The sequence below is a fragment of the Phyllostomus hastatus genome, unplaced genomic scaffold (assembly GCF_019186645.2).
Source record: "Phyllostomus hastatus isolate PE091 unplaced genomic scaffold, TTU_PhHast_1.1 phas_contig_86, whole genome shotgun sequence".
Classification (NCBI taxonomy): Eukaryota; Metazoa; Chordata; class Mammalia; order Chiroptera; family Phyllostomidae; genus Phyllostomus; species Phyllostomus hastatus.
In genome coordinates this window covers 89,065,643-89,087,794 of record NW_025333977.1, presented here as the reverse complement: position 1 = coordinate 89,087,794, position 22,152 = coordinate 89,065,643, and the positions used below count along the sequence as shown (strand labels likewise).

General features: G+C 35.9%; 1 protein-coding gene across 4 annotated transcripts in view; it reads left to right on the top strand.

Annotated features, from left to right (window-relative positions):
• Positions 1-22,152, top strand: part of GOLGB1 (golgin B1) — an 85,935-nt gene that overhangs the window by 22,322 nt on the left and 41,461 nt on the right. For 2 of the 4 annotated variants that reach the window (XM_045851815.1, XM_045851819.1), the window contains exons 6-12: positions 1,274-1,390; positions 3,505-3,627; positions 4,741-4,854; positions 9,266-9,668; positions 10,692-10,807; positions 17,538-17,652; positions 20,435-20,508. In XM_045851815.1, the coding sequence (XP_045707771.1) occupies positions 1,274-1,390; positions 3,505-3,627; positions 4,741-4,854; positions 9,266-9,668; positions 10,692-10,807; positions 17,538-17,652; positions 20,435-20,508 (1,062 nt within the window). The remainder of the gene's footprint in view (positions 1-1,273; positions 1,391-3,504; positions 3,628-4,740; positions 4,855-9,265; positions 9,669-10,691; positions 10,808-17,537; positions 17,653-20,434; positions 20,509-22,152) is intronic. The other 2 variants (XM_045851816.1, XM_045851817.1) reach the window with 2 other exon arrangements.

The following is a 22,152-nucleotide window of genomic DNA, read 5'->3' as shown; positions in this document are numbered from 1 at the left end:
TCTCTCTCACATTAGTGTTTCTCTCTCTCCCTTCCTGTCTCCCTTCTTCTCTCTCTAGAAGGCAATGAAAAAATGTCCTTGGGTAAGGATAAAAAGAAGTGACTATATTTATTTTTGCACTAGAAAAATAATTCAATTATAATTAACATAATAATTATATGTCATTTTAATTACCAATGATCATTTTCATAGGTATCAACTATTACTCAGACTCTGCATAGAGCATTCAAATAAACATACTACAATGTTATATAGATGTGTAGAAAAGATATTATTCAAACTGAATCAATCCATTTGCACCAACTAAATAGGAGGTGTATTTATTATAACACCAGGAACAATATGCACACTTATTACTTGCAAGACAATTCAAAAGTACCTTATATGATGCAGTAAAGTGAAGTGTACTTGTATCAAAACAGTTATATTTAGTGGAAAAATACTCTTTCTTCAGTTTTTTAATTTAAATTAATTTAAATAATATTAATAATTAAATTCCTCTTTCACATTAGGCATATTTCAGACCTTTTGTAGCAATATATGGCTAGTCAATAATGACATATGTAGCACATGTATAGACCTTTTTTCCTGTTTTGGTTATCCCTATTCTGCTCAATTTTTTTTCATTCCTAGACATACCTGTTTAGTGCAGGTTCATGTCTTGGAAGGCAGCTCTGCTAAGTCAGTTTTGAGAGTTCAGAGGAGCAAGATTGTTCTAGTCTTTTGGTCCTTTCTGTGGATCCCTTGCATTTATCTAATATGGAGAATGGTCAAGTCGTGCCCATTTAAGCTGCTGTTCTAAGATTGGACAGTTGTGTTTTCCCGTGAGTGCTTATTGGCTCTTTGGGGGTTTTCCTCTTTTCAAGGTGGTCAGATGTTTCTCTGTTGCTTCCTCTCACACAGACTCTAATACCATGCAGGTCTTGTGCCTTTTGGTAGATTGTCCCTACCTGCTTGTATTTTAGCGTTTATGTGACTGCCTTCCTAGTTGTACTGTACATATCATTTATGGGTTTTGGGTTTTGCTATCTAGTTGTACTGTCTCTATGTGAGAGACATTGTAAAATGCTGTTATTGCTTCTGTCTTCCTCTGAAAAATAGTTTGTATTTTTTAAAAAACTGCAGTACATGCAGTTCCCTTTTGTGTTAAGTAAAAATTGGAGGGATATTGGTAGGTATTAGGGCACATGGGAAAGGGAGGTGAAAAAATTGAGAATGCTAATTCTTTTAATTAAATAAATATTTTTTCCTTTTGTGTCTTCAATTTCACAAGAGTTCAACAGAGATGGAAAAACTTTCAGTGATGAAGCAACAACTCCAAGAGAAGGAGGAGCTCATTGGTACTTTGCAAGCCCAGCTCAGCCAGACACAGGCAGAACAAGCTGCTCAGGTAGGGTGGGAGGTACCTCCTAATCAGTAGTATGAAGAATCACAAAAGTCTAATGGGTTATTACAACACAAGGCAATTCAGACACTCACTTTTAAAAGCTTAGTAGATGAAAGACTAAAGCTAAGAGTGTTACACTAGAAATTAAAAGGGTATGTTATTAGAAGTGTTATTTACCTTGATTAATTTGCCATTGCTTAATTGATACTCATTTCTTAGTTCTACAGGCCCAGATATTTGAGATTTGAGTTTAATAGCACACAGAGATTCAGTCTCTTAGGAATGAGCTTGTGCTAAGTTCAAAAGGGACTGATAGATAAACTAAAAGAAATAAAAGTGATTATGTCTGTTCTTTCCCTTAATAAAATTTCATTGGGAAGTTAAATTATAATCAGAAGATTACTTAATGAGTGTGTAATATGAGAAAGTGATACAGGTTATGTGATTTAATATTAAATGGCACTGTTATGTGACATTTTTCATATTTTTTCTGCTACCAGGACCAGACCATTTGCACTGGTGTCCTCAGCTCTTTCTTTCTCTTTTTCTAAATTTCCAGTTTGACCACTTACCCCCATATTTTTCTTTTGGGAATGCTTTTGACTCCTGACACATTTTTTTCCTGAAGTGCCTTTGCACAGTACTTAATCTTATCCATGAGGTGTTCACTTTACTGATAACTTGCAGTATTAGAGATGCTTTCTGTCTGTGGATGGTCTACCGCTATGTATACAGTTAAAATTGTATTTCCTGAAGTCCTTACTTTTAGCTATTAGCTTTTATTGTGCCCTTTTTATATTACAAACACTATATGCAATTTAGGATGGAAAAATACAAAATATGAATTTGCATACAAGTGACTTAAAACATTAGGAGTCAAGATTTATAAACATTAACTGGTCCCTCCTAATGCAAGTCATTCCAATTAAGTGCATAGCCACAGCAATGCAGACTGAAAGTATTTTGAGATGTGAAAGTGGTTACTTTCAATGTGACCACCAAAGAAGATTACATGGAAAAGTTAGATTTAGGCAAAATTGTGACAGATAGGTATTACTCTAGAGAGGGTGGGGAAAGGTATTGCATTTGTGGAGAATGGTGTGAGCACAGTCTCAGAAAGGAAAAAGAATATGGTACATTTATAGGAAAGGATGTGTAGATTTGTTTGACTAATGAAGGACTCCAGTGCCTATACACTTGAAACACAGGATTCTTAAGTTGATAGTGATGTTAGAATTCAGATAATCACAAAAATTTTGAAGATTTTTGTCCCACCTAGAAGGAAAGCGAAGGTCAATTCAAGGTGTCACAAACTGAGAAATCTGCAGTAGTTGACAACCGTTGCAAAATGGACGTCCCAAGAACTGGAGGGCATACTCAACCAGAAATCTTAACGAAATGAATGAGCAGGCACACACATACAAAACCTCAAAACAAAACAGCGCTCAAACTGAGCAGCTCACAGTCGGTCTTTTTACTGCCATTGCATTTTGTTAAGAGCCAGTTATAAATGAGGGTGATTTCAAAGCCTTCAAGTAATGAACAGCTGAAAACAGCTATCTGGGGAGGTGGTGTGGGTTTGGAAATAAATACACAGAGTGTTTTGGTAGAAGCAATTCTTTGAAAACAAGTCTAGAAAGAAAGATTTGTATTGTCAGTTGCAGAGAATCTTGAATAAAAGATCCATAGTTTGAAGTTTGTCTTGGAGAATTTCATTGAAAGTTTTTGAGCATGAGTGTGATATTGCAAGTAGTGTCTAGGGCTTAACAGAAATCTAACTTCACTTTGTATGTTTAATATTCTGATCTCTTTAAAACTTCAAAAATATGTACCTGTTTTATACTTAAACATTTCTAGCAACCATGCAAATGTAATTTTCCATCAAAATTTATATTTAGGCTGACTTCTGAATTTGATAATAGACCTACTGTCACATTTGGAAGTTACTGTCAGGCCTGTCTCTTTTCTAACATTATTGACTTTGACATTCAAAATTTAATTTAAAAAACCTATTGTCTATCAATTTTCAGTGTCTATCTTTGGAGAATAGTCTGTGAGTTTTGTTTGTGATATTTGGGGAGTGTAACTTGTATAGTTTCTTTGGTGTATGTCTTTAGTTGAGTTCCATGCAGCAGGTGGTCCGAGAGAAAGATGCCCGCTTTGAAACACAAGTTCGTCTTCATGAAGATGAGCTTCTTCAGTTAGTAACCCAGGCAGATGTGGAAACAGAGATGCAACAGGTGTGTTGCTAAAACTTAGTAGAATGACTATCATTTTAGTTAACATTTAATTAAATGGTAACAGCCACTTTTCTACCTTTACCCACCGCTCTTCACATGGTCTTAGTGTGCTCCTTAATTGGCTTCTTTTCGGTGTGCTTGTCTTCTGTTGCATATTGATTATTTATTTTTTCTTATCCTTATCTTGCCTCTTTAACCAGGTTGTCGGTACTCAAAAGCTGAGTTTAATTGGCAAATGTATGTGGTAGTCAGAAATTGGTTTCTCTTTCATTTGCTATCATGGATACTACCTCTGTGCATTAAAAACCTGATCTAAATCTTCAAATCAATGAAACCAGTTTTAAACTTTCAAAAATTAAAGATGAAAAGGATTGATTTCAGAGCCATGAAGTCTTTTATTAAATCAATATTTTTAAAAATTTCATCGGTTTATTTTGAAAATTGGCTTCATTGTTTTTGAGCTTATCATCTACTAACTCAAAGATATTTGTTTCTGTTTAGTGTGTAGTGCAGTGTGGTACCTAAAGGCACTTCAGTGGTCTTTCATGATTGATCCATTTAATTGTTTTTGAGTGAAAATGTCTTCCAAGTTCTAAGCAATGCTTCAGAAAACACCACTAAATGAGGTTTAGAATATAACACTTTTTAAAGTAGACTATTAATGTACACATGTATCATAGATTTACTCATTCAACAAGTGTGTATTGAGTGCATGTCCCATGCATGACATTAGAAGAGAAATGGTTCTTGCCTGTAAAGAATATTCTCTTTGGTGAGTGAGATGTACATGTACTTAGGCTATTTAGGTACAGGCCATAGACTATATTATTTAAAAAGTAGATATGTGTCATATTCTTTAATAATTAAAAAGGCTCCCTAATTCAGCGACTTGCTTGCGTCTCCATTTGATGGTTATCAGTGCTTGGGACGAGAGAGTTTCGGAGGTTCTTTCTTGCTGCTGGATGGGGAGCATGGCATGCTGGTGTCCCACTCTTTAACACCATCCTCAACATCCAGAAATCTTAAGTGCAGACATCTACATGACATTTTGAAAGGTAAGCAGGTATAGTGCTCATTTGTTAGCACATTAAGTGTAAAACATTTTTTTCTCAGAAATTGAGGGTGCTACAGAGGAAGCTTGAAGAACACGAAGAAGCCTTGCTGGGCCGGGCTCAGGTTGTGGACCTGCTGCAACAGGAGCTGACTGCTGCCGAACAGAGAAACCAGGTACTCACTGCCTCGTGGTATTTACTGTCTGCCCTGGGAGTACTCATTTCTACTTTAGTTTTCAGACAGCATATGTAAGATTTTTGTTATAAGTTTTCAGAGAAATGATGGCATTTCTTCATTCTTTCAACAAATTCCCTATGGTGGTGAAGTGTTATGAGTCAAACAGCTACAGGTCTGTTATCTCCCTTGTGAAACTTACATTCCACATCTTTCATTGCTGGTCTTTTCCTTTGGGATTTTAGATCTAGGGTCCTAGTTTCTCTAAGAGTGTCATATTTTCCTCTGGTGAGTTTTTTGTCTGTCAGTTTACCTCTTCTCTGTCTTGATTGATTCTTGTACCTTATATACTGTCCCTTCTTTGCTACTTTTTGCTGGTTGACTTCCTGTGGGATTGACATAATCCCACTATGCAGTTTTTCCCTCAATCTAAAGGAGATCAATGATGCGGATGTTCTAAGATCTTAAACTCGAGTATCCCATTCCCTGACTGTAACCCATCTCGTTGTTCTCTTTCTTAGACTGTCCTGACCTTGCTTCTCATTGAGGTCCCTTGATTTTTTCAGTTTGTTCCTCTAGTATTGTTAGTTGTTTTTTGGTCCCTCTTTTCTGCCTATCTGGTACAGACCCATGCTTAGCTATTTGGCTCTTTTTTATTTTTATTTTTTTAAAGATTTTTATTCATTTATTTTTAGAGAGGTGAAAGGAGAAAGAAAGAGAGGCAGAGAAACATCAGTGTGTGGTAGCCTCTCCTGAGCCCCGTAAAGGGGGCCTGGCCTGCATGCCAGGCATGTACCCTCACCAAGAATCTAAGCAGTGACCCTTTGGTTCGCAGGCCAGTGTCCAAGCCACTGAGCCACACCAGCTAGGGCTGGGCACTCTTTTTTTTATTTACATTTTTTGATTATGTTATTACAGTTGTCTTGTTTTTTTCCCCCTTTGCCCCACTCCACCCAGAACACCCAGTCCCTCAAGCAATCCCCCACCATTGTTCATGCCCATGGGTCATGTGTGTAAGTTCTTTGGCTACTCCATTTCCTATACTGTACTTTACATCCCCGTGGCTATTCTGTAACCACCTATTTGTACTTCTTAACCCCCTCATCTCTTCACCCATTCCCCCACAGCCCCCTCCATCTGGCAACCATCAAAACACTTCCCATGTCCATGATTCTGTCTCTGTTCTTTTTGTTTGCTTAGTTTGTTTTATAGATTCAGTTGTTGATAGATATGTATTTGCCATTTTATTCCCATAGTTTTGATCTTCTTTTTCTTAAAAAAGTCCCTTTAACATTTCATATAATAATAGTTTGGTGATGATGAACTCCTTTAGTTTTTTCTTGTCTGGGAAGCTCTTTATCTGCCCTTTGATTCTGAATGATAACATTGCTGGATAGAGCAATCTTGGCTGTAGGTCCCTGCTTTTCATGACTTTGAATATTTCTTGCCAGTCCTTCCTTACCTGCAACATTTCTTTTGAGAAATCAACTGACAGTCTTATGGGAACGCCCTTGTATGTAACTAACTGCTTTTCTCTTGCTGCTTTTAAGATTCTCTCTTTATCTTTAACCTTTGGCATTATAATTATGATGTGTCTTGGGGTGGGCCTCTTTGTATCCATCTTATTTGGGACTCTCTGTGCTTCCTGGATTTGCATGTCTTTTTCCTTCACCAATTAGGGAGTTTTCTTACATTATTTTTTCAAATAGATTTCCAATTTCTTGCTCTCTCTCTTCTCCTGCCACCCCTATGATATGAACATTGGACTTCTTGAAGTTGTCCCAGAGACTGCTCATACTGCCCTCATTTTTTTGGATTCTGTTTTCTTCTTGTTTTCCTGATTGGTGGTTTTTTGGTTCCTTATCGTCCAAATCATTGATTTGGTTCTTGGCTTCATCCAGTCTACTGTTGTTTCCCTGTAAATTGTTCTTTATTTCAGTTGGTGTATCCTTCATTTCTGACTGGATCTTTTTTATCCTGTTGAGGTCATCACTAAGTTCCTTGAGCATCCTTATAACCATGTTTTGAACATTGCATCTGATAGATTGTTTATCTCCCTTTTGTTTAGGAATTTTAATCTGTTCTTTCATTTGGGCCATGTTTCTTTGTCTCCTTGTTTTGGCAGCTTCCATGTGTTTGTTTCTATGTAGGTGGAGCTGTTTTGTCTCGTGTCTTAGTAGTGTGGTCTGTTGTACTAGGTGTCTTATAGGGTCCAGAGGCACAGCCTCTTCTCACCATAGCTGGGTACTCAAGGTACCTAGCCCTTCATGTGGGCTGAGTACACCCTCTTCTTGTAGTTGATCCTTGGTTGCTATTGGCAGATCAATGGTAGGGATTTACCCAAGCCAGTCAGCTATAAGGACTGGCTGTGACCACTTGCCACCAACCTCTGCCCTCTATGGAGAATCAGCTGCGCAGGGGCAGGGTAGTGGTGCTCTGATGTGGTCTGTAGATGTCCACTGGGTGAGCTGGTCCTAGGGCAGGGGTGTCAAACTCGTTTTCACCTGGGGCCACATCAGCCTCGTGGTTGCCTTCAAAGGGCCAAACATAATTTCACCTCCTTAACAGTTAAGGAGTAGTTACATTTATATAGTTGTAAAATTACATCAGCCCTTTGAAGGCAACCACAAGGCTGATGTAGCCCCAGGTGAAAACGAGTTTGACACCCCTGCCCTAGGGTTTCCCAGGTAGTGCAGGCCAAGGTCAGCCCCCACCTATGTTTTGCTCAGGGCCATCCTGCTTGAGCTACAAAGCAATTTGAGGTGGTTGCTACTTGTGCTAGGCTTGGTGATTCCCAGGCGAAGCCAAGCTATGAATCCAAACAGGCTGCTTCTAGTGCTGGGCATGGGGCTCACTGAGGCCAGCGGTTGCTTGTTGAAAGGATTTAGGAAGTTGTGAAGCTTGAGTCAAGATCTGCCATTCATATGGAAAAGCAGCTTGGGTGGGCCCATAAGTTGAGTGGGGCCAGGTCTCTAGGGATCTCTAAGGCTGGTCAACAGAGTTAGCCAGTTTGATGGAGTCTCAGCGATTGTACCTGCTCTGATGGCTCTGTGGCTTTTAGGGGAAAGGGTTTATGAAAGGGAGAGTGGCCTCTGCTTGCTTTGATGCTAGACATGTCATTTCCTCCCTGTATACTTCTGGTGCCTTTCAAGCTGCTACCCCAGTGCTGGAACTCAGAAGGAGTGAGTCTGAGTAGGTGAGTCCGTGCGTGTCTTAAGAGGAACTTCTTGGGGCTACAGGATTTTCTTCCACTGACAATCCCCATAGGATTTTGCAGCCAGAAATTACAGGGGCTTACCTTCTTGGCACTGGAATCCTGTGCTGGTACCTGGTGTGGAACTGGGACTCCTCACTCCCAAGATATCCCTTCCAAATTTTTATCGACCACATGAGTGTGGGACCAGCCTGTTCCACGTCTGCACCCCTCCTACCAGTCCAGATGGATGTGATTTCTTTAATACCGTAGCTGTCAGATTTCCATTCAACTCAATTTCTGGCATTTCTGAGTGATGATTGTCCTCTATTTTAGTTTTAATTTTGATGTGGTTGTATGAAGAGATGAGCCATGTCTGCCTGTGCCATCATCTTGATTGCAAGACCTAGGTTACAGCCCTTGGATTCCCTGTGTCCCTGGCCTATCCCTTTCAAAAACCCACATTGCAATGTGGAATTGGTGCCTCAGTTCACATTCTCTGCTTGTTCACTGGGGTGCAGCTTGCTGCCTGAGGAAGTCAATTATCTCCTTTTTTCTTAACTTTCAACTCTCCTTAACAAGGACTTTCTTGCATAGAAACATGTTCCCTTCTCTCTAGTCCTAACAAAAAGTACAACCTGACTCTGAGGCCTCTCTTGGCTGCCATCAGATAATCAGATTCAAATCCGTGTTATGCCACTTACTGGATAGGTACTATATAGATAGTTACATATATATGACTTTTGGTAAATTCCCCTTCTTCCCTGCTCCTTATAAGTATCTGTTTCACAGCCTCAATTATTTTACATCATACTGCTTTGTTTAAGTGTGACTCTCCCTCTGAACTCAATTCTTTGAGAGCAGGGACTGGATTTATTTATTTATTCATTTCAGTACTCAAAATACTGTATACTGTGCTGAAGAGCAATGATGATAAAACAGACATAATTCCTTCTCTTACTAAATTTTGTTTTGGAGAGACAGAAATTAAAAGACAATAAATATATACAGTTATATATTTATATATACAATAAAGACAATAAATATATAATAATAGCACAAATAAATGCAAACTCTCAAAAGTAGCAAGAAGTAAAAATAGAGGGTTAGACTTACACAGTTGTCTAGCCCCATGCTTCATTTCACTATGCTTATTGAAATGAATTAATGCTTATTGAAAGAATTTATGGTTCATGAGGCTTGTCTTTTTTTCCTTAGACTCTCTCTCAGCAGTTGCAGCAGGTGGAAGCTGAGTATAATACTTTAAGAAACACTGTGGAATCAGAAAAAGAGGAGTCCAAGATTTTAATGGAAAAGATGGAACTTGAAGTGGCAGAAAGAAAATTATCCTTCCATAACCTGCAGGATGAAATGCATCACCTGCTGGAACGGCTTGAGCAAGCAGGTCAAGCCCAGGCTGACCTTCAGTCCCGGTACAGTGCTTTGGAGCAGAAGCACAAAGTGGAAATGGAAGAGAAGACGTCTCACATTTTGAGTCTTCAAAAGACTGAGCAAGAACTACAGTCTGCCTGTGATGCTCTAAAGGATGAAAATGCAAAGCTTCTCCAAGATAAGAGTGAACAGGTACTTCATTCAGCCCAGGCCATTCAACAGCTGGAAGGTCAGTGTTTGATTGTTGTTGAAGCCCACCTGTGTCGTACTTGCGTTCTACTTCAGAATTCTAGGGATCTGTTAATGGTATCATTTGCTCAAAACAATTGAATCAGTAGAAGGATTGAGAAAGCCATCTCTTCTAAACTCTGTTGCATTTCTCCTGTTTCTGACTAAAGTTATAATCTTGTTTAATACTATAATTATCATTGTAGTACTAAAAACTGTTGATAATGCTGTGCCAAATATTTAAAAGAACACTATGTAAAACATGACTGTGGTCTGAAGCGTTCAGTGACTGAAGTGAGTAGGATTTAAATTAATTCGTGGACGACTTGGGCCAGATCTAGGTGCATAGGTAGGCAGACTGAATTGCATGGTGTAATTTTTACTTCTAAAGATGGATCTGAATGTTTTTCTTGTATTGGAAATTTCTTTTTAAAGAAAACTTTTATCCTTTATGATGGTTTAAAGGAAACTTATTTTTTAAAAAACATGATACTAAAGTAATAGGCGCTTCTAATTTAGTTTAATTCTAATGGATTGGCATATACATAGAAGAAAGATTTTAGAGAGAATTGAGCTGAAGATCTGTATTGAAGAACTGAACATTAACCAGGAAGCCTTGAGGCAGATAATATGGTGGGAACAGCATGTTACAAGCACACTGTCGTCCTAAGTGGACTTACGTTCATGTTTAAAATTGCTATAGAATCTCAGTGGGATTTATAACACTTAAGTGAAGAGTGGAGAAATAAAGAACAATAAAGGCATTTTTAAGGGGGAAAGGAAAAATGACTTTTTAAAAAATGCCTAGGCTTGTTTTATTTCACCTTTGAAGCAAGTGGCTTACTGAGTTGCCTTTTGGTCCCTGAGAGCATTTGAACAGTTTTAAAAAATGCTGTCATTGGCACCGTAACTTTAAATTAAGGTAACTAGAGTAAACAGCATATAATGTATCTCTGGAAAATAATAACTCACTAAATTTCAGACTTGAGGCAGAGATCATTTCTATTTACTTTCTTTTTCTTAGATCAACTCCAGCAAAAATCCAAAGAAATTAGCCAATTTCTAAATAAACCAACCATGCAGAAAAATGAAACAGCATCTCAGACTTCTTTCCCAGATATTGATAATGAGGGTGCACAGGTAATTAAATATATACTTCTTATGAATATGATCTTTTTGTCTTTGGGTGTTCTAATGAGAATTTATTCCATAAAGCAGTATAAGCCTTCTGTCTTTTACGCCTGATAAAATGCATTTTTGAAAGGAATCAGGAAAGATTCATTTCGTGTCTCAACAATGAATAATGATAAAAACGTAGATAAGAAGCACCATGATCTCAGAAGCCTTTCTAATTCTGAGGTCTTAGAAATCTGTATTGGAGACGAATCATTATTTTTTAATCTTACTATCAGTTTTCTCAGTTGAGAAGGCAATTTGTTTTTGGTAGGCTGAGATTTGATCAGCTTTAGTATATACAATTCGGTCTACCCAAATTTATAAGTTTATTATAGAAATCACAATGCTCCCATTAATTAATTAACAGTAAAAGATTTAATTACCAAGTAGCTGTTGATTGACCTGTATATTTTTTCTTCTATAAAAATCTCTGTGGGAAGTTAGGTTATAATTACCAGAAGGCTCCTTGTTGAGCAAGAAGATTAGAACAAGGGGAGTTAGTTTGATGATCTTACTTAGCTAATGTCAAGTAGGATAAGTGGCATCATTCATCTCCATTATAAGGTTATACTTTTCCAAACGGACAGACATATTGGCTGGCAGAGTCCCATGTTTCCTGGGCAGTCCTGTCCTCTGATAAAAATTTTTATTTCCTGGTTTCTAGCATCTAGGCTTTCCAGTCTCTTCTATTCTTTCATTTTCAACTTTTCCTTCAATGTTTTGTTAAGACATTTTCAACAATTCAAAAAAATTTAAAGAAACTTACAGTGAATGTATATATACCCACCTTCTAGATTCTCTTACTAACATTTTACTGTATTTGCTTTACCAAATATCCATTTTCCCATCCATCCATTTATCTTAATTTTTTTATACATTTCACAATAAGTTGTGGATATCAGTATGTTTTCTTCTACATATGTCAGCATGCATGTCATTGATTAGATTTTAATACTTGCTTGTGGTTCTTTTGAGGATCTACAGAACATGAATACAAATATTAAGTGTACCATTCATTGAGTTTTGTTGAATGCATATACCTGTTACCCAAATCCTTATCAAGATATATTATTACCATCATCCTAGAAAATATCCTCATACTTTTTAAAATTGAATTTATTGGGGTTACATTGATTAATAAAATTTATATGGGTTTCAGCTCCTATACTTTTAAGGTCGGTCCCGCCATTCCTTTCCAGAGGCAACCAGTGCTGCATTGCTTTCACTGCGGGTGGATTGTGCCTGTTCTACAACATCATGTTAATTAGTCACACATACATCCGCTTTTGAGGAAAGCTTCTTCCACTTAGCATATTTTGAGTTTCATACATATTGCTCTTATGTTATAATTCTTTTTTATAACTGAAAAGTATTCCATTCTATGGATATGCTGCATTTTCCTTTTGTATGATTGGGCTATAATTTCCTTGATAATTTCAAGCTTTTAAAATTTTATTTTCATTTATCTATTGACTTATTTTCCTTTTAAACAGTTCAAATAGAGGTTAAAAATTGTCATACAATAATATGCACACTTTTAAAGTGTACAATTTGATAAATTTTGGTGTATGTGTTAAACCATCACTGTAATCAAGAATATGAACATTTTCATTATCATACCCCCTTTTAATTTCTTCCTCACATCTCCCCCTACCCAGGCAACCAGTGATGTTTTTCTATTATTATAGATTAGTTTGTGTTTTTTTAGGATTTTATATAATTTGTAGGTACTCTTTACTTTTTCTGTTTTTTTAGCATATTTATTTTGAGACATCCTATTATGTATGTAGCAATAATTCATCCCTTTATATTATTGAGGGTATTGTACATACCACAATTTGTCTATCCATGTATCATTGGACAGATTTGGGTAGTTGACAGTTTTTGGCAATTACAAATAAAGCTATGAATGTTGTTTTACAAATCTTTGTTTGAACCGACATTTTCTTTATTCTTGGTAAATACCTAGAAGTGGAATGTCTGGGTCATATGGAAGCTATCTGGGAGTTTTTAAGACACTGTCAGACTGTTTTCCAAAGTGGTTGTACCATTTTACATTCCCACCAGTAGCGGATGAGAGTTTCAAGGATAAACCTCACTTGGCAATAATACATTATCTTTCTAGTTTGTTAGATTCAGTTTGCTAAAATTTTGTTTTAAAATTTTGCATTTATGTTCATGAGGATTATTAGTTTGCTTATAGTTTTCTGTAATATCTTTTTCTAGTTTTGCTATATGATTAATACTAGCCTTTTAGAATGAATTGAGAAATATTCCTATCTCTTTAGTTTTTTAAACATTTTGTGTATATTTGGCATTATTTTTTTTCTTAAGTTTTTTTGTGAAAATTCACCAGAGAAGCCAATTAGTTTTGGAGTTTTCTTTGTCGGAGTATATTTTTGTATACATTTTATTTGTTTAGTATTGGGTTGACTAAAAAGTTTGTTTTCACTTTTTCCGTATGATGACTCTGGTAGTACTTAATTGTCTTTAACTTCATTTGAAACAATTTTGTTAATTTGTATTGTGGCCGCTGTCATATCAACATGCATTTAAAAAATACATCAAACTAAAAAAAATCAAAATCGGTGACTTTTTGGGCAGCCATTTTATTACTGAAGATGGAAGAAAATGCACAACTTTTTTGCCATGTTATGCTTCATGATTTCCAGAAAGGTGAAAACGCAACTGAAATGCAAAAAAAGACTTGTGCAGTGTATGGAGAAGGTACTGTGACTGATCAAACGTGTCGAAAGTGGTTTGCATAGTTTCTTGGTACTGTTGACATGTTGGCCAAGTAATTCTTTGCTGTGAGGGTGTCTTATGCATTGGAAGGTATGGGAGCTCTTTGGGATGTTTAGTGGCACCCCTGGCCTCTACGCACTAGAAACCAATAGGTGGAGATAGCTGACATACTCAGAATATCCAAATCAATGAAGTTATTGGTGAAAATGTGTCTTTTATTTTACAAAAAAAAAAAATACAGATTTTTTGGCCAGATGGTTATTAGAGCCAGATGGCTATTCAGAGTATTTATTTGTTCTTCAGTGAGCTTTGGTGTTTTGTATATCTCTTCTAGGGAATTTGTTCATTTAATCAGAAGTCTCAAATTTAGAAGTATAAAGTAATTCATAATAGTCCCTAATTATCCTTTTGATATCACTCGAATCTATAGTTATGTCACTTGTCCCATTCCCAGTAATGGTAATTCGTGTTTTCTTTCTTATACAGATTAGACTGACCAGAGGTTTACTAGCTTTACTGATGTCAAATAAACAGCTTTGGCTTTTATTGATTTGCTGTTTTCTTTTTTCCATTATCCATTTTGTTGATTTATATTTTGATCTGTGCTATTTCCTTTCTTCTGTTTACTTTGTATTTGATTTCTTCTTAGCTTCTTAAGGTGTAATCTGAGGCCATTCGTTTGAGACCTTTATTATTTCTAATGTAGATACTTTATAAATATACATTTCCCTCTAAAATCTGATTTAGCAGCATTGCACCAATTCTGTTGTGTTTTCATTTTCACTCAGTTCAAAATACAAATACACCTTTTGATTTCTTCTTTGCCCTCTGGGTTATTAAATTTCCAAATATTTGTAGGTGATGTGCCTAGAGGTCTTTAATTCCAGAGTCCCTATTTTATATAACTTGAGTCTTTTAGAATTGATTGAGACTTGTTTTATGACCCAGAATATTAGTTTATTTTGCTATGTGTCCCATATGTACTTGAAAATAATGTGTAGTCTGTTCTTTTTGACTGGCATGTTTTATAAATACCAGTCACGTGAGATTGGTTGATAATGTTATTCAAGTGGACTATGTACTTGCTGCTTTTTTGCCTACTTGTTCTCTGTTATTAAAATGAGTATTGAAATCTCAGTTTATAGTTGTGGATATATGTATTTTTCATTATAGTTTTATCAGTTTTTGTATCATGTGTTTTTAAGCTATATTGGAGATTTAAACATTTACCATTTTTTCTTGTTTTTTAATTTTTTTCAATTACAGTTAACATTCAAATATCTTAGTTTCAAGTGTACAGCATAGCAGTTAGACATCTGTATAATTTGCAAAGTGGCCCCTCCCCCACCCCATTAAGTCTAGTACCCACCTGGCAGCATACATAGGTATTACACTATTATTCAGTATATTTCCTGTGCTTTACTTTGTGTCCCTGAGACTATTTTGTAACTGCCAGTTAGTACTTCCTGACTTCTTTACCTTTTCTACCCAGCCCCGCAAGCTCCCTTCCCATCAGTTTGTTCTCTGTATATAGGTAAAAAAGACATAAAAATGTCTTTTTTTATTGTGACCCATCTATCATTATGAAATGATCTTTTTTTATCCATGGTGTCATTCTTTGCTCTGAGTTCTACTTTTCTCTGATACTAATATAGCTACTGTAATTTTCTTCTGACTGGTGTCAACATGATGTATCATTTTTTTGCAATATATATCCTTAACCATTTCATCTTCTCAGTTAATATTAATACTGTTACATTCCACTTAAAATGTATAATAGAAACCTTGTGATCATAAACCCTTGTGCTATTTTTTATGCTACAGGTGCTGTTTGTATTATATTAATAATAGTTAGAAGTACCAGATACAATGTTAATATTAAGAATTTTCTTTTTCCTTTTGTTTGTATTGTATTTAGTTGTGGTTTTCTACATAATTTTCTTCCCTAGCTTTTGTTAGGTTTCTTACATGTATAAATTTATGTTTGGGAAAATTTTGGCCATTATTTCTTCAAAAAACTTTTCTGCCCATTTTGCCCTTTGTCTTTCTATGGAAGTCTCTACTAAGACTTCCTAGTTTTTTATTCATTATAAACATATTTTTCTTTATGTTGAGGTAGTTATGAATAGTGTCTTTAAAATTATTGTTTGCTGATTCCAAAATCTGCATCATATTGTACTTGGCCTCTGTTGAATATATCTCTTCATTTGTTCTGAGAATTGGTCACATTTTCCTATTTCTTTGTGTGATGAGTGATTTTGTATTGAATCCTGAGTATCGTGTATGTTTTGTTCTCAAGACTCTCTTCTGTTATCTAATTCCTGAAGAGTTTTAGTAATTTGGACTCTAACCACCAACTGGCCTATGGTAGTCAGCCACTCAAAACTCAGTTGAATTATTTTTGTCTTAGCTTCAAGTCAGCCCTTCAAATGAATAGTTCATTATTCATATTGGCTTGGCTGAAGTCAAATGACTTCAGTGACTTTGTTGAATTTTTAAATATGCTTTTTTCTATATAATAAAAGACACATTTTTCATTTTCACCAATAAATTTATTGATTTGGATATTTTCAGTATGTTGGTTATTTCCTGCTATTGGCTTCTAGTGGGTAGAAGCCAGGGGTGCTGCTAAACATTTTCCAATGCATAAGACAGCCCCACAGCAAAGAATTAATTTGGCCAAATTGTGAGTAGTACCAAGAAACTTCGCAAACCACTTTTGACATGTTTGATCAGTCACAGTACTTTCTCCATACACTGCACAAATCTTTTTTTGCATTTCAGTTGCATTTTCACCTTTCTTGAAATCATGAAGTGTAGTATGCCAAAAATGTTGTGTATTTTCTTCCATCTTCAATATTAAAATGGCTGCTCCAGAATTCACCAATTTTGATAAGTTTTTTTAAAATTAACACTGATATGACAGCTGTCACAATAGGAATTAACAAAATTGTTTCGAGTGAAGTTAAAGACAATTAAGTGCTACTAGTGCCATCGTACAGAAAAAATGAAACACTTTTTGGGTAATCCAATAAAATTTAGGTCTCCGCCTTGCTAAAATTTTCTCTCTCTCTGATTTCCCCCCTTAAGTTCTAGCAGCTGTGTTTGTCCCAAAGTCTCTCTCCTTATTCTTCAAGCCACAAATACCTGTATCATTTCTGTGTTTTACTTCCTTGTATAATGCATATTGGGAACTTCCCTTGGGATAAAAGCCATAAAATCCTTAAACTTATCTCATCATTGTTTTAAACATAAAATGAAAGTTTGGGACTGAGTGAGCTATAAAGATCCTCAAGGTTCAAAATGTCTATACTTTTCTGAAAAATTGCATAGAATTTTTGTAATTGGAGAAGAAAAATACATAAAAAGACACAAAACTAAAGATGTGGCATAATTTGATATTTGTCATTAGGAAAAGCAAACAATATGTTTGCATAAATGAAACATAAGAAAATTTTTACCATACTTCAAAAAACAAAAACAATTATGTGTCTTTCTTAAGGGGTACATACTACTTTTACCTCTGTTCTTTGAGAGCTGCTCTTTATGTGCAGGTGGGGGAGAGTGGTGGGGAGAAGATGGAGACAAATGTACTTGAACAACAATAAAAAAAAAGAGCAACCTTGTTATCAGGCAACATTAACTTTGTGATGTTATCTGTGGACCTGAAAATCTTCTTTCTCTTCAATAGACTTGGGATTTCTGTCTTTGTAATCTAGGCTTCAATTTTAATTTCAAAAACCAGTGAACTAGAATTTTGTGTGAAATATTTTTTCTTTATAGAAACAACATTTTTTAATGATCACTTAGGCAGTAAGTAGTGCTACTTTTAAAAGTATTTTTATAGCTGGAGAACATGTAGAAGACAAAAAGTGCTGGAGGTTATCTGGCATTACTATGAGAGTTTTTCACTGGAGAATTATTAATTTGTTGTCTTTCTACACTTTAGGCAATCACTGAGGACAGTGCTGCCTTTTTGCACAAGAGGGTGGTAGAGCTGGAGAATGAAAAGGAAACCTTGCTCCGTAGTTCCATAGAGCTGGAGAGACTGAAAGCCGAGAATGGTATGTATAAATAAAAAGTATAATTGTGTCTTCTTAACCCACAAGGGCCTCTACTTTTATCACAATATGTAAATACTGATTTTTTTGGACTGTAAGATGCACTGGACCGTAAGACGCACCTAGGTTTTAGAGGAGGAAAATAGGAAAAAAAATTTTGAGGCAAAAAATGGGGTAAAATATTTAATAACACAAATAACATAGGACATGTGTCTCCCCCCCGCCCCGGGGCAAGCCAGGTACACTACATTCAAATTACAAGACAACACACACCCATTTTCCTCCCAAATTTGAGGGGAAGGAAGAAAGTATGTCATATAGTCTGAAAAATACAGTCATTTATAGATTCTCTCATTGTTTGATAATAAAAATCTTAGCTGAGCAGGTGGTTATCAAAGATAGCATTAACACACATTAAACAATTTGAACACAATACCAATATTTACATTTTGCAGTTTGGGCTGTCTGTATTATATTCATTTTGCAGTGGTCAAGGACTCTTCTAGAAAATATGGCCTAAATAGGACTTAACCAAGATGATGAAGTTTTAAATAGGCAAAATGAAAAAAGAAAGGAAATTCCTGGTAATAAATTTGTGAGATGAGGTAAGAGATGTTAATATAAATAAAGGTTCAAAGGTAGAAACCATTTTGGGTGTTCCTCATGCTATACATAGCTTGGAACCCTATTTTCTTTCCTTTAGCTTGGCTAGTTCTTCTTCACCTTACAGGCCTCAGCTAGGGCATCACCTTTCTCAACAAGTCAGTTTTGATCCCCAAAGTTAGGTTAAATGTATTTTGTGCTTTTGTAAATCCTTGCATTCCTTTAACGTTATACTAAAATAATCTGGTTATATTTTATGCTGTATGCTTTTTAAAGAAAAAGTTAAGCTCTTTCAGGACAGGGGCCATTTTTTTGTCTTCCTTGCTTTATCCTTGAACAAGAACTAGAATCGTACCTGACAAATAGTAGCTGTCCAATAAAGTTTTGTTGGATTGAACTAAATTTAGCATTTTATTCTGTTGGAATGTGTGTGACTCATTGGTAACAATGAAGACATACCTTCCTTCCATTTATCACCCCTGTCACAAGGACCTTATGGTTTTAGTAGCATGTAATTAATAATGATTTACTGATCTATTTTATCCTGGATTAACTGACTAATATGCTTTGTCTTCTGAGTGAAAATGAACACCAAATAAAGTTTGTATCATTTCTTAAACTCTTAGCTTGGCTGTCCAACCTTTTGGTATCTCTGGGCCACACTGGAAGAAGAGTTATCTTGGGTCACACAGTAAATAACACTGTGACACATAATCACAAAAAACTCTCATAATGTTTTAAGTACATCTACAGTGTTGTGTTGGGCCACATTCACAGCCATCCTGGGCTGCATGTGCCCTGTGGGCCACAGGTTGGCCACCCCTACAAGCCAATATTCCCACCCTAATCATTTCACATGTTCCATTTAGCTCTGAACTAGGGATTATACCTTTATTAGACTATTCCCAACATTGCTGATACATAAAGAATACCACAAATTCAGCTCATTATTCAACCCACTCAAAGCATTTCTTTGAGACTTTGCTGATTATTTTGCAGTTTTGCAAATAGTACTTATCACTTGCATGTAGCTCATTATAGTTTAGAGGTGTTACGTGTGTTTCAAACTCCTTGTTCTTCCCTGCAGAGGTCACTGCTCTTATGTGAATAAATAAGAAAACTTAAGAGAGTGATATCTATTAGGATAAAAATCAAACAGGTTACTCAAGTGTGCCTGTGGGAAGAAGAAAGCAGCATTATAATAGTCAGGGTAGGCCTTTATGAGAACTTGAAACCTGAATGTGATGAAAAGGAGCAGCCATGCAAAGAGGCTGAGCATTCCAAGCAGAGAAAAAGCAGTGCCAAGTGCCCTGAGGTATGAATAACCTTATATGTTTGCAGACAGAAAGAAGGTCAGTGTTTGGCAGGTAGAGTACACATAAAAGGGGCAGTACATGAAGAGGAGATTGTAGAGTAAGTGGGGGTCAAACAATGAGGGTCCACGTAGGTCATGTTGAGACATTTGGGTGTAGTATAAACAATATGCTGGGTTTTTTTCTTTGTTATATCTGTCTTAGCTTCTCAGAAGGTATATAAGCTATTGGAGGCATATTAATACTCAATATTTTTTATCCTCCAAGGTGCTACTATCCTTTTTAGATACACACGTTATAATAGAATGTGGGGTAGAACTCATATGACTGGATTCTGATTTCAGCTCTCTGTGACCTAGCTGCAGGTCATGTCATTTCTTCATTTCCTCATGTGGTCATTGTGGAGATGGGATAACGCCCTTCTAGTGCTAGAATTTGATGTCGTTATGAACATATGTAAAAGAACATTGAAGGCATTATTAGTGCTATATTAATACAAGATGTAAATACAGGGTTATGAATAAATTAAGGCCAATTTATTGCCCTAGAAATTCCAAATTGTGTTATAGAAGTAGCTGCTCCTTGTCACATGTTCTGGTGTCCTTCTACTTTAAAGCCTCCACTATTTACTTACTCTCAGGTTAATTATTATCATTTAATAGTAGCAGTCTATCTTGTATCTTCTCTTTTCTTGCCAGTTCTTTTTAATAAAATAAGCCTTTTATCTCCCCCAAACAATTTTGTCTTTTTCCTCTTGGTTATTTCATGCATCTCAAATAGCCTCACACACAAAAGCATGCCTCTGGTTTTTTAAACACTCTACCTATATCTTATTAATAAATAAAGGATATTTATTTTGTGACTTTCAGAAAAACTGTCTTCTCAGATTACTCTCCTGGAGGCTCAGAATAGAACTGGAGAAGCAGATAGAGAAGTCGGTGAGGTAAGTGATGCATTCTTAACATAACCAGAATGTGAACTACATCAAGAGGACTTTCTTTCAAACCTAAACATTTCTGCAACTTCCTAATGTTGACAGAGAATTACATTACTTAGAAAGTGAGATCTATTTAAGAAATTGGTAATGGTTATTAGTTCCCATAAAATCTCATTTGTTTCTGAATATTTGGATTTTTTAATTTGTCCTGAATAAATAAAAAATTATTTGATAACCCATTTCTCTTACTGGGTTATCATTTTATCTCAGCTTCTTTGTCCATCTCTAAAAGGTTCCTCAGTAAAGAGATTAGACAAAATTGAGTTCATCCCCTTCCCCCATCACTCGACACAGTTTCACTAAGGATTATATTTAAAAGGGTATGTTTGCATAATGGTGCTTTCTATAACCTGAAAATTACTATAATGTGTGGTTCCTTAATATTCTGTTGATATAAGATTACTGTTAGCTGTATTGTGTTTACTTAGCTATGTTCTCCGAATCAAGAAGTCAGTGACAGAGTAATGAATGGCCTTGAGAAATAATGTAACTTCTTAACAGAAGTAACTGCTTACTTATTGTATTAGAGTTCTCCATAGAAAGCAGAACTAATAGAAAGTGTATATATAGAGAGAGATTTATTTTACAAATTATCTTATGCAGTTGTGCAGGCTGGCAAATTCAGAATATATGCGGTAGGCCAGCAGGCTGGGGATCCAGGGAGGAGTTGCTGTTCAAGTCTAAAGACAATCTACTGGCAGAATTCCCTCTTTCTGAAGGAGGCCAGTCTTTTTTGTTGTTGTTGTAAAGACCTTCAACTGATCGGATGATGCCCACCCACATTACAGGGGATAATATGCTTTACTCAGTGTCTACTGATTTAAATGTTAATCTCACCTAAAAATACCTTCACAGAAACATAAAGAATAATATCTGACCATATGTGGCCAAGCCAAGTTGGCAATAAAATTACCACCATACTTACATTCAGTACCTTTTAATTTGGCCATTGATGCTCTGTTCAGAAAATTGTCAAAAGGAACTAGATTTTGAAAATTGTAGCATTATATGGATACTGACAAAGTGAAAATAAATTTTGTTTGGCCAGGGAGTGCTTAATGTTTTAAGATGCCTAGTAGTCATGGCTGGTGAGAACAAGATAACAGCCCAAAAAAGAAGAACAAATAAGAAAGACAGGAATCTGTTAAAAAGAAAGAAAAACAGAAGAACCAGAAGTGAGAACAAAGAGGGAACAATGGAAAAGAAAATAAAAAGCACACATTGCAAAAGGAAGGGTGAATAAGATAATCCCTTGGGATAAGAGAGAATAGAAAAGTTTTCATAGAAAGTATAGCTCAGCTGAGAGAGGCAGACTAGTTTTATGAGAAAAAATAATGAGAATGGCTAGAAAGAGCTAAATTGTCTAGTGTTCTGCCCTCTCCTTGTGGGATGACATTGATTTTTTTTTTTCTAGAGCCAAAAAGTTAAACTTCGTATATATCATAGGGAGCAGCATGGCAGGTAGTTAGAAAAGAGGAAGTAAAAATACTTAGGGTAAGAAAGAAAGCAAAAAAAGAGTTATACTGAAGTCTTCTGGCAGGAGTGTTGCCTGAACTGTATTAGGTCTTTAATGTATATAGGGATGGATAA